At 44.7% G+C, this 12,455-nt stretch overlaps 1 protein-coding gene across 1 annotated transcript; it reads right to left on the reverse strand.

Moving 5' to 3' along the window:
- Positions 1–1,310: 1,310 nt before the first annotated feature.
- LOC123346530 (killer cell lectin-like receptor subfamily B member 1B allele C) lies at positions 1,311–10,580 on the reverse strand. Its single transcript, XM_044983982.1, has 5 exons — positions 10,477–10,580; positions 6,605–6,703; positions 6,121–6,204; positions 1,955–2,109; positions 1,311–1,427 (listed from the first exon to the last, which is right to left on the reverse strand). The coding sequence occupies exons 1-5, from the start codon at positions 10,553–10,555 to the stop codon at positions 1,311–1,313; spliced, it is 534 nt and encodes a 177-aa protein (XP_044839917.1). The 5' UTR covers positions 10,556–10,580.
- Between the last annotated feature and the right edge of the window lie 1,875 nt (positions 10,581–12,455).

Here is a 12,455-nt window from a genome sequence, read left to right on the forward strand (position 1 = left end):
CAGCACTTGGGTGTCCCAACCTGCCTCTGCTATAGGCTTTGAAACAGTTGTTCACAACAGAAAATATGATTAAGATCAAGATAAGCAGAAAATGGCTGGCTTTTCAGGGATTCATAGCAGCTTCTCTTAAAACCAGGAAATAGAAGAATAGACCCTGTTTCTAAAGTAACAGACCCTGAGAATTAAAATGATTATACATAGATTCATTTAAAATAATCACATTACAAATTATCACTGCGGATGCTTTAGACTTCAGTTCCATCAATACACATACTTAAAGATGCTGTTTATATCTGGAAGGCTTCTTTCTGGCAAACCCATTTGAATTCAGCACCACAGATTTCAGAACGAATCTGTTCCCCCTTCATCACCCCACAACTGTTCTGTTCAGCAAGGCCAGTTACTGGGAACCTGTGGAATGAAGACAATATATTATCGGATTTTTAAATGTATTCAACAAGTTATATTGCAGTTACCCATCCTCATTTGTGTGCAGTGGGTATGCACATGGAGAAGAGGTAACTGTTTGGAGGAATGTGATAGGGTTGTCTGGTGCTTTGTGGAGTTGTCATAACAACAGTTCGGTAGAAAAGATGGGATAATTGCCCTCAATCCATGTCACAAGGACACCCCAAGCAGTGGATCTGGCTTCGGTTTTAAAAAATCAAACACTCACAGGTGCTTTCCCTCTCTCAGTGGTGGAATAAAAGTTTCACTTGGTCTCCTCTGAGCTGGGAGATGATTGGTACCAAGACATCGCAAACCCTCCACCCTCAAAGTCCCAATTCAGGTTCCCCAGCTGGGTTTTTCCAGCAGTCCGCCGAGCTTTAAGCCCCAGCATATGTAGTTTACCTGCCCCGACTATCAGGAGCAGGAGGCCAGGAGCTTCCAACATTTGAATTGTCCCATGGGATAGTCTCCTCCCCCCACCCCAACATATTAATCTGGTATATCCTGCTCAGGGCATCCCTGCGACAAGGAGCAAGTACTTCATACTGAATACCCAGGTTACCAGGTTAGTGCTTAGATTCCACGACGTGTGTGCTATAGAAAAAACACAGTTATAAGAAAACCACAGAGAGCCAAATTACACGTGAAAGCAAAGCCCTTAAGGGAAATTAATTTCCCACTGACATACATCATGGCTTTCAATTCCTAGTAGGCTACTAGGGGATGCCATATCACCTGCTGTACATTTTAAATCAAAATATGGATTGAGGTGACTAACTTTCAGCACTCAAGTTGGAAAGTAACAGACTAAGATTTTCTGCCAGAGTTATAAAATAAACACGTTAAAGGTCAAAGAGCACTCACAGTGTTTGGTTGACTAGGGAGCCATCCACCCACATCCAGTTCCTCTCAGGGGATGTAACGTTAAGTCCAATCCAGATATGATTTACACCTTTTGTAACATTCCGTATGAAATCCTGTGAAGTGTAAAGCAGAGGGACAGGGTAAAATCACTAACACAGGCTAGAATTCCCTGTGTGCACCTGCACAGATACACCCTGCTTCTTGCTTCAGGGGCTCTGCCCCCAATGCCTCCGGGGGAAATCCGCAGTCCTGCTCTGGGGACCTGAGAGCGAATGCAGCATCTGCCCCTGGGGAAAATGGAATCTCAGTGTAGGACTGAGAGGTTCACACTGTAGTTATAAGAAAAATCCATTTGCTATTGAATTGTGAACAAGTTCTTTTCTACTTTAAAAAGTATAAGAATTTTTAGGCAAAAATAATTAAGATGCGGAGCCACGGTAGGAACTGCATTGTTTATTATTTTTCCCCTTTCTGCTCCCAGATATAAAGAATGTTTTGGTTTAGCTTTAATTAAGCCAAATTTCACACAGCTGAGCCTCCTTCCAACGTTTTCTTTCTGTACTTATTGCTGATACAAGTCCTTGTATTCTACTATAGACCCATTTCTCCAGCTGAAGGTTCAGCATCATATTTTCTTTACCATCTCGTCCTGGTCCTGGATCACGAGCATGTGAGACCTCTTCACTGTACAGTCATCAAAGCTCTTCTTCCAGTATTTAACTTCTTTAGAGACCCAATAGCACTTCCTTCTATGCAACAACCAATCCCTGGGGCAGAGTTTGCACTCAGAGCCCTCTAGAGGGGGAAAGGGAAAGAGGGTGTCAGGAATGGCTTTGAAGGTTTTAAGTAAAATCATGTGTGGAGCTTTCAGAGACAGTATCCAAACCAGGGTGTCTCTTTGGATTGTGTTAGTTGAGGAAAGGCTCAGTTCTTAGCAAGACACACTTTAGGGCAGGATTAAGGTCTTTTGCAGAGCTCGGGTGAGTCAGGAGTGAGCTGTGTTATCAGGTGTTTTTAGTATGTTCATCACTGCAGTACATGAACAGCCCCTGGAGGACTGGACCAGCAGGGAATAACACAGGCCAGGTGTCACCTGCCTCCTTGCTAGCTACTCACCAGACTGCTGTGAGGGGAATCCAAGCCTCTGGGTCCCTGGATCCCCAGGTGTTTAAACCTCTGGGACCTGAACCAAGTCCATTCTGTATCCCAATCTTGGGATCCCAAGACATGCTCTCAGGGCACAGACCTATCTGGCCCCCACTTCAGTTACAGTTGAACTCTCTCTGGAAGTTCGTTGTAGTGTTATGAAGCATTTAATACACAGACACTTTGCTCAGAGTCTAACACAGTTAATTGCTCTTTTACTTAATTACAGAAAGCACAAGAGAGAACAGCTCATACAGAACACAGCTGATCTCAGAGCGCTTCTGTTCTTTAATGGGTTTAGCCGCATGACACCCTGGGGAGGCAGGGAAGTGCCGTTATCCCTGTTTTACAGATGGGGAACTAAGGCACAGAGAGGTTAAGTGATTGCCGCAAAGTCACATGGGACGTGTGTGGCACTGCAGGGAAATGAACCCGATCTCCCAAGTCCTAGGCTTGTGCCCTAAATACCGGACCATTCTCCCTCTCTAATAATAGCACAAACCTCACAGCTTGAGCTAGAGACACTGGTTCTCCAGGTGGGAGCTGTAACAGACCCACATTCCCTGTGGGCCAGCCAAAGAGGGGGACGTGTAACACACACTGAGTGCGGGGGTTACATATGCTCAATATTAAACTGAAGCTGCCCAGAATAACAGTTGCCAGCTCTGCTGTATTTCTTCCAGAATATTTAACAGTAGAAGGAGGGAGTCCGGAGTTTCTCCTGGAGAATAATGGCACGTAAGGGTATCAGGAACACCCATACAACTGAGGGCAGCGTGCAGACATATATGTTTACTCATGCACAGTCTGGATGGCTGCATTCAATGCCTTCAGAACTCAGAAAAAAGAAAAAGTTGTTTGATGTTAGAGCAGTGTCCTCGGAGTCTAGAACCCTGGATTGTTATCCCGTCTCTAACGCCGGCCCATGGCAAGACCTTTTGTGAATTACTCACTCTGTAATGTCAGAGAGAGAGAGAGAACTCCCCTTATTTACAGGGGGTTGTGTGGCTCAATCCATTGTCAGATGCCTTAAAGTCTTTTGAAGGCAGGTCCTTTGTGTTAAATATTAATACAAATAACACACTTGTGCCTGTATACTGTAACTCAGTAATTTCTTTCATTAACAGAAGAAAGCCTAATTCCTCACTGAGAACTGTATACAGGAACGTTCTGAGGCCTATGTTCTCATCTCACTTCCTGCTGGTGAGTTGAGGGGTAGCATTCTTTGGCAGGTAAGGCATTTCCAGATTGTGCAGTTCACCTCTTATTAACTCAGTTGCTATTTTTCTAACTTGTTCCTGGACCCTCAGCTGCTATTGCTCCAAAGAGAAGAGAGTCGATTGATACGTTAAAACCTAGCACTGGGATTTGGATTTAATCATCTTACAAGTTTAACAGGATCATAAGTGAGTATGTGGATGGGGAGACCTCCAAGGAAGACCATGAGTGCTAGGTGTTAAATGACGTAGATAACTAATGCAGCTGGGATGCACACTCTGACATCGATCCGCCGGTGGTCGATTTAGCGGGTCTAGTGAAGACCTGCCAAATCAACAGCGGATTGCTCTCCAGTCGACCCCTGTACTCTACCTCTGACGAGAAGAGTAAGGGTACGTCTATACTACCCGCCCGGGTCGGTGGGTAGTGTTCGACTTCTCGGAGTTCGATATATCGCGTCTAATCTAGACGTGATATATCGAACTCCGAACGTGCTCCCGTCGACTCCGGAACTCCACCACCGCGAACGGCAGTGGCGGAGTCGACAGGGGAGCTGCGGACTTCGATCCCGTGGCGTCTGGACGGGTGAGTACTTCGAACTAAGGTAGTTCGAGTTCAGCTACGCTATTCGCGTAGCTGAACTTGCGTACCTTAGTTCGACCCCCCCCCCCCGCCCCCTTAGTGTAGACCAGGCCTAAGGTAAGTCGACGGGAGAGTTTCTCCCATTGATCCCCCATGGTGTAGATTTTGCAGTAACTCAACCTAAGGTACGTTGACTTGAGCTACGTTATTCATGTAGCTGGAGTTGCGTAGCGTAGGTCGACTTATGTGGTAGTGTAGACGTAGCCGCACAAGGAAAAGCAGCACCTCGTAAGTTAGAATTAAACCTAATGCCCAAACCTACCACTAGGTGGTGCTATGCTACTGGCAATTCCTTCCTTCATGTGAGAAATAAAACTGAAGTCTGCTTGTGATCATAAAAATCCTATGGCCTCTTTTGAATACCGTAGTTCTAAACAGCTTGTGTAACAAATTTTGCCCCTCGTAAAATCTCCCTGAATTTCTCTAATGGTACCCAGGACACTCCAGTTCCTGTTCCGTTTCTCTAATGGCACCCAGGAACTCCCTGAACATGTGATTCTGGCTCTTCCTCCACTTCCAGCTGCTAAATTTTATTAAAACATTTAAAAACACCTGAAATACTTTCCTAATATGCAACAATTGTAGTTGTCCAGGGAAGTTACGATATGGGAATGTCCTTCACTTCTTAGCTATTGTGCACAGTTGCTGTGCGCTGCTAAACAAATACTAAGTTTCACCCCAAATAGGGTGAGGAGGTTCCGGTTTACAACCAAAACACTCGGTCAGAAAGGGATCCTGGTGTCTCCGATCAGCACTGCTGACGGGTCGTTGACTGTCCGGTTGGTGGTGCTGCACAGCAGGGCTGGTAGGCTCCCTGCTAGCCTCCACACCACGCAGCTTCCAGGAAGAAGCCGGCATGTCCCCCCCCACTTATGAGTGGAGGCAGCTAGGGGGCTCCGCACGCTGCCCCCACTCCAAGCGTTTCCCCCGCAACTCCCATTGGCCAGGAACTGTGGCCAATGGGACCTGTAGGGGCGGCACCTGCGAATGAGGCAGCGCACAGAGCCTCCTGGTCATGCTACTGTGTAGGAGCCAGAGGGGGGATGTGCCATTGCTTCCGAGAGCTGCTTGAGGTAAGCACCACCCAGGGCCTGCACCCCTGAGCCCCCCCCAGCCCCAGCCCTGAGCCCCCTCCCACTCTCTGAACCCATCGATCCCAGCCCGGAGCACCCTCCTACACCCCAAACACCTCATCCCCGCCCCACTCCAGAGCCTGCACCCCCAGCCAGAGCCCTCACTCCCTCTCACAGCTCAGTGCCCTCAGCCAGCCCAGTGAAAATGAGTGAGTGAGGGTGGGGAGAGCGAGCGACGTGGGGGAGTGTAGTAAGTGGGGGCGGAGCCTCAGAGAAGGGGTGGGGCATGGGTGGGGTCTCAGAAGAAGGGCAGGGAAGGGGGTGGGGCAAGGGTGTTCGGTTTTGTGCAAATAGAAAGCTGGCCACCCTAACGCCAAAGGCAGTTGCATTTTTGTAGTGGGTGGAGAGATTCTTGTATCTGCGGCATAATCTGTCAAGTACTTTGGGATCCCAGGTGCTGTGAGAAATATTTATTACACTTCAAGTTGATTGCGCTGTACTTACTGGGAATTACCCTATCTGGCCACTAGATGTCGCTGCTTCTGCTCAGCACCCAGTGGAAATGATAACAAGAGAACTAAAGACAGAGAGGATCATGGGGGTGTGGCACATCTCTGCTATACAGAAAACAAAGAGCATTTTGACTGGCCAATTTGCTTTTAAGTCGCAGCGAATTCTTCCGGTGGGTATGAAATCGGAGAAAGGAGCTCAATGAGAGTGAGGTTACCTGTTGCGTTGCTGAGTGATGAAACACAAAGCGTTTGTTTCAATTGAGATCGGAAATCGTCCAGGCAGGATCCTTTGGTTACTACTTCAGGATTAGGGGGAAAAAAGGTAGAGGGTATTAAATCCATTAAGAGGAACAGAGGAAATCTCCTTCATTCCACTTTTCCCTGCACGTTTAATGACTGAAGCGGTTTTAGTCCAATCACACACACATCTTATATACCAAGCTCTTAACTGTATCTACTTAATGTGAAGTTTTGACATGCATGGTCCAGTGTGTCAAATATTTCATTCACAAATAGACTGGAATCAGAAATGAGATCTCGCTGGGATTGTGAAGTAACAGGTGAATTCAAGGTGCACATTTAGTCTGTGAGCTCCTTGGCTAAGGGATTGTCTTACTGTACCTGTATAGAACCAAGTGAAATGGAGGCCCTGGGAGATATAGTAATAATAACAATAATATAAGGCCTGGAACTACTCACCCCAGACACCCAGCACAATCACAACTCCCGCCAGGATGACATTCCCAGCCCATCCGACTCCCAGAGCGATCCGATGCCAGTGCGGGCACTGAGGGAGACCTGCAAGAGTCAATATTTAGTGAAAATCCTTTAGCATCCAGTGTGAGGAATAAGAAACATGGCAACTTGTTCTCCTTTGAGCCTGTGCAGCAGTATTTTCAGAGGTTATAGAAGGTTGCTTTTGAAAAAAAATAAATTATTCTTTGGCTCACAATTCCTCCATAATGGCTGGGCCTAGAAACTCCAGATTTGTTGTGGTTTTTTCTATACCAAAACCAGAATAGATGTCTCTGCTCACAGGTTCTTGTAGCTTGGGTATTGGGCTCTGATGCAGAAGACAACTTGCCTCAGATGTTCAGCTCTGTGTGTGTGTTCTCTCTGTGTTCTCCCTGTGTGCTGCCCCAGCTCTGTGCAGACAGCCCAGCAGACCTAGAGTGAACCACCCAATGACCACAAGATCCGTTAAGGCATAAAGGTACCAGGCCAGATTTATTGTCAACAAAGCACGGTAATAGCACCTGGCAGACTCTATGAGGATACTAAGACATGTATGCCCATGACAATGAATGCAGCTCAGTCAGCGGTGGGACTTTCCATTCCCACCTCGGCTGAACAAAGATACTTCCTCTGAGATGCATCTTTATACCCTGATACAAACAAGGTAATACTGCCCCTTTGACACAGCTAGTTACTGCCCCCTGACGTGGCTAGTTATCACCCCTCACCTTGCACATGTTCAATCAAAACATCTCTCTTACGTACTGTCATCCTGACCTTACCTTTTAGGAGAGGTCAGTGTGTTCCTGTTACCCCTGGGGAATGTTTTTGTACCATCCTTGATATTGGGATGTTCTGGTACCACTTGATGTCGGGATGTGTTTGCGTGAGTGCTCTGTACCTAGCATTTTCTAGGAATGTGTATTTCTGCAATATCAGCCCTGTTCTTCCCAGATTCTGTGAGCAGGTCCTGCCTCATACCAGGCCTCTGATACAGGGGCTTATGTCTCAGGCTCTCTTCCTACTACAACAGGGATTTCAAAGACAGCACTTTTCTCTTAAAAACAAAGTTATTTACTTAGTTAAGAGAAAAACACAGCAACAGGATGATTTACAAACATAGCTACATATCTTATCTGCAAAAAGAACAGGGGTACTTGTGGCACCTTAGAGACTAACAAATTTATTTGAGCATAAGCTTTCGTGGGCTACAGCCCACTTCTTCGGATGCATGCAGTGGAAAATACAGTAGGAAGATCTATATATACACAGAGAACATGAAACAATGGGTGTTACCATACACACTATAGGGAGAGTGATCAGTTAAGGTGAGCTATTACCAGCAGGAGAGAAAAAAAACTTTTTGTAGTGGTAATCAAAATGGCTCATTTCCAGCAGCTGACAAGAAGGTGTGAGGAACAGTGGCAGGGGTGGGGCGGGGGGCTGGGGAGGAATAAACATGGGGAAACAGTTTTACTTTGTGTAGTGACCCAGCCACTCCCAGTCTTTATTCAAGCCTAATTTAATGGTGTCCAATTTGCAAATCAATTCCAATTCAGCAGTCTCTCGTTGGAGTCTGTTTTTGAAGTTTTTTTGTTGTAATATTGCAACTTTTAGGTCTGTATTTGAGTGACCAGGGATCATGGCCTTACTACTATTAACTTGATAGAAGAAAGTTGTTCAGAAGTTATGAGTGGGGGAAAAAATGGTGGAAACAATTTCAAAAAAGTGAAAAACTGTCCCCGTCTCTTCTTTCTTATCACTAAAAAATTAAAATGATTGTTGAATTTACTTCAGACTTTCCGAAGAACATTCTCATCTAGCCTCAGACTAACACACACATTTCAGGCTAAAATAATCCTTTTTGTTTGTTTTTTAGAAATTTAGAAGCAGTGGAATTCTAGATCAGGCTTATACTGTAAATTGTCTTTCAGTTTGACTTATTATTTGAGGTTACTACCATGTTTCCACAGAAAGTTAGTTTTCATTTCAAGTTTAGGGACTAAAACCAATGGGACTATTCCTAGTCGCAAGCTCTCTGCTCAGTAATGTTTGCAGAGTAGTTGTGACATTGGAAATAGAAAGTTTCAAATTATTTACACAGTCAATTCTCAACATAGCATAATTTTCACTAAGAAACTGAACAATTTGAGGGGCAAATTCAGCTATTGGTTACATTGATGTAAGCTGGGAGTAACTCCAGTGACTTCTAATGTTACTCAAGAACAGAATCTGCCTCTTAAAATATTTTTCAAGAGAAGACTATCCAGTGAAAGTAACGTCTGAAGGGCATTGATATAGTTTTATAAAAGCTTACATCCTGACAGTTAGATAAGAAGGGTCTTATGCTAAAACAATAAATGTCATGAAAATATAAACCATTAATACAACTCTAAAGGGGTACTTTGGTAGGAATCATTTTCAGGCCCTGTACAATAATTTAATTATATTCATGTGTGTGTGTAAAAAGAAAATAGCTTTATAAAAACAATTCATGTGTAAGTTCAAAATAATTACTTTAAAATACCAATAAAGAGACCATGATAAAGCCAGATTGATACAAAAACATCATTGTGAAATAGCATTATGTGTAGTACAGCAGTGTTATATATAGAGAGTGTGTAAGTAGCTTGATAACATGTTTGGGATATTTACTTAGCAAATTAAATAACAATACAGTGAAAATATGAAGGCTCCGATCAACAGTTTAATATAGTTAATCATTTAGACCAATTATCCTGCTGTACTTACAGAAAACACACTCTGAAGATATTAAATAACTAACTGACCTTTATCTTTAGCATAGTTCTCCAAAATATCAGTTTTAAAGTTTTTAATTTTCAAATGTTTTCAGAAATGTATACTATGATTTGCATGTTACAGCATTAAATTAAACCACACAAATCTCCCCTCATCCTCACTACCCTGCCCCTCTCTGTTGATCTCCCCTAACTCCCAACTCATTACACTGCAGCTGACTTGCATTCCAGTGGCTCCTCCATGACCATGCTCAGAAATGGAAACATCATCCCTGTCCTTGGAAACCTCCTGTGACTTTTTGTCCATTTCAGAACCCAGTACAAAAAGTCCCTGGTTGCCTTCATCATCCGCAATGGCCAGGTTTTCATTCACTCCTTCCTCCTCTTCAGCCCCATCTCCTGAGAGAACAGACCCCTGCCTCTCTAGTTGCCTGTACACAATACCTAGGAGAACCCTTCTCTACCTGCCCCCCAGCCTCTGGTCGTGCCTCCAGGACCTTCTGGCTCCAGAGCTATTTTCAGATCCCATCTCTTCTCTCCAATCTGTGTTAAACTTCTGCAATAAAACAACGAAATCCTCCTGCTCCTTGAGTCTCTCAGATTCCCTGTGTTCAGTCATTCTTCCCCAGACTCATCCAATGCACGACCCTTTACGTACTATAGCGAGCAAGTCAACGTTTTAGCTTAAATGCTTTGCTTGGATCCCTCAAATGTGTATGAAAGGTGTGCAACATAAGACTGTATTGCCCTGCACTTCAATTTCAATTAGAAACTGTCACTGGCTATGAAGTTTTCTGTGACACGTATGAACAAAATTGAAATAAAATATCCTGTATTGCATTAGAGAGATTCCCTTACCAGTTCTGACAGTGGCAAAGGACTTCACATTAGCCAAGTCCTGCCACTCATATGGTACATTAAACACAGACCTGCTCTTAATTTCTTCTGAATCTCTCTCCCTCTCTCTCTCTAATTTATCTGTGCTGCACTTGAAGGAAAAAAAAACACTTGAAAAATAGGAGCCCCCTCAAAGATAGAGGGTATTAGATATAAAATCAATAAGTTAAATCCACTTACTGAGGTGCTGGGATGGATGTGGTGGTCTTGAAGAGGCTCCAGCAAAGTTTAAATCAGCATAAACTATATTTCCAGCCATGACAGAGCAGAGGAAGGTGTGAACGTACAGAAGAGAGACTGTGTCTCAGAGCAGCCTCATAGGTACGTCTTAGCAGGATGACAGACACATCCAAAATCAGGAAGTGATGTCTTTCAGATATTTGGCTTCCTTTCCCTGGTAACATACCAGAAAAATCCTTGCAATATAGGTAATTTGTGAGTAGGTCTCAGATTGCAAATCAAAAATAATAATTACATGGGCAATTCCTGAACTTTCCATAGGCGAAAACCATCTTTACATATACTGCCCTCCTAGCTCTTCCAGCTCTTGTTCAGTATTAGCATTCTGTGAGACAACTGGGTAGTTGTGATTCTATGGCCGAGTGCCCCATTCGAGGGAAGGACTGCTTCTTCCATGGTAGAACTCAACCCTGCAAGATGCGCTGAGCAAGCTTAATTCTCTCTGAAATCAATGGGAGGTGAGGGCAAGCCACACCTCCCAGGATTGGGCCCTAGTCGTGGTTCTATACTTGTGCCTAAGGTGGTCCTGTTCCCATAGTCACACAAGTTGAAGTTGTGGTGCATGGACCTTGTGCTGTCCCTCTGCACAGAGATGAATTTCACCCACAATGACCTAACTAGTGGGAAGAACACCTGGAAGGAATCAGGTAGGGGGCTAGTGGATTGGCCACTAGACTGATCAGGAGACCTAGGATCTAATCCCAACTGTGCCATTGGCTTGTGCGACCTTGGCAGGGGTGCAGGTAGAATTCGTTTCTTACTGGTACGCCGCACTCATGGGAGGGGCACAAAGAGGGGGCAGCAGCTTAAGAGGGGACACGTGACCTCCCCACGTGATCCCCCCATGTGACTCCACCCCGCCCCCATCCTGGGGCCCCCACGCTCTCCCTGTGCCCTCCACATCCATCCCACGTTACCTAGGGGGAACTCTGTCCTCCTCCCACTGAGCCGGAGACTTCTGAACCGCCGGGCTCTCCGGAACCGCAACGGTGAAAGGAGCAGAACTTGGGGCCACTGGGTGGCCCCATGCTGGCAGTTCCTCTGGCGCACCTGTATCACCCCCAGCCCCGCCCCATAAAATCCATATTTAAACTTTTACACCATTTTTAATATTTAAAAACAAAATTTAGCAATCATTGCTTCTGACTCCACGCTTTCCCCAGTACATCCCGGGTCTCTGCCCCAATGGCCATTATTAGACATGTGACTTTTAAAATGTTTCATCCTGGAAGTGGGGGGTGGAGGGTGAGCAGTGGACAGGTGGCATAAAGGTGAAGTGGGCATGAGGCTGGTAGAAATAAATTAAATATTTAAACTAATTTAATTTACAATTACATGTGAACTTTTGAAAATAGGGGATAGATTTTTCTGGAGGAATTGTTGCGTGTTATTGACTAACAGGAAAGAAATTTACCCTGAGTATTTCCAGGGACAATGAAGCTGGGACTCATGTCATCTATCTCTGCACCCTTAGACTGATGTGCACACTAGGAGACTGTACTGATATGTGCTCTCCCCTCCCCACACTTCTCAAGCAGATGAAAGAGCAGAGAAAAAGGATTTTGTTTGTTTGTTCCTTTAGATGTATTTTCTACAATGGTATTTGTAAGTTTGCTGTACTACCCTACTGAAAGGTACTGACCACAGACACTTCAGCAACAAAGTAACCAAATCCTGTCCAACCAGTGACTGGCTATGTGTTGTTGTTTTTTTCCCCCCGTGTGGTACGAAAACATCATTGATCTGGTAGCGTCAAAGTGACAGAAAATGTGTTCTTTCCGATGCTTCTTGTGAAGACACTTTCCTCTTCATCTTTTTCCACAAACAGAACCGTTTTGAAACATGACAAACATCTTTTTAGAACTAAAGCAACCAAAATATCAGACAGTAGGTGCAAAAATAGAAAGCCTTCATGAGAC

This window comes from Mauremys mutica, chromosome 12 (assembly GCF_020497125.1).
Source record: "Mauremys mutica isolate MM-2020 ecotype Southern chromosome 12, ASM2049712v1, whole genome shotgun sequence".
Taxonomy (NCBI): Eukaryota; Metazoa; Chordata; order Testudines; family Geoemydidae; genus Mauremys; species Mauremys mutica.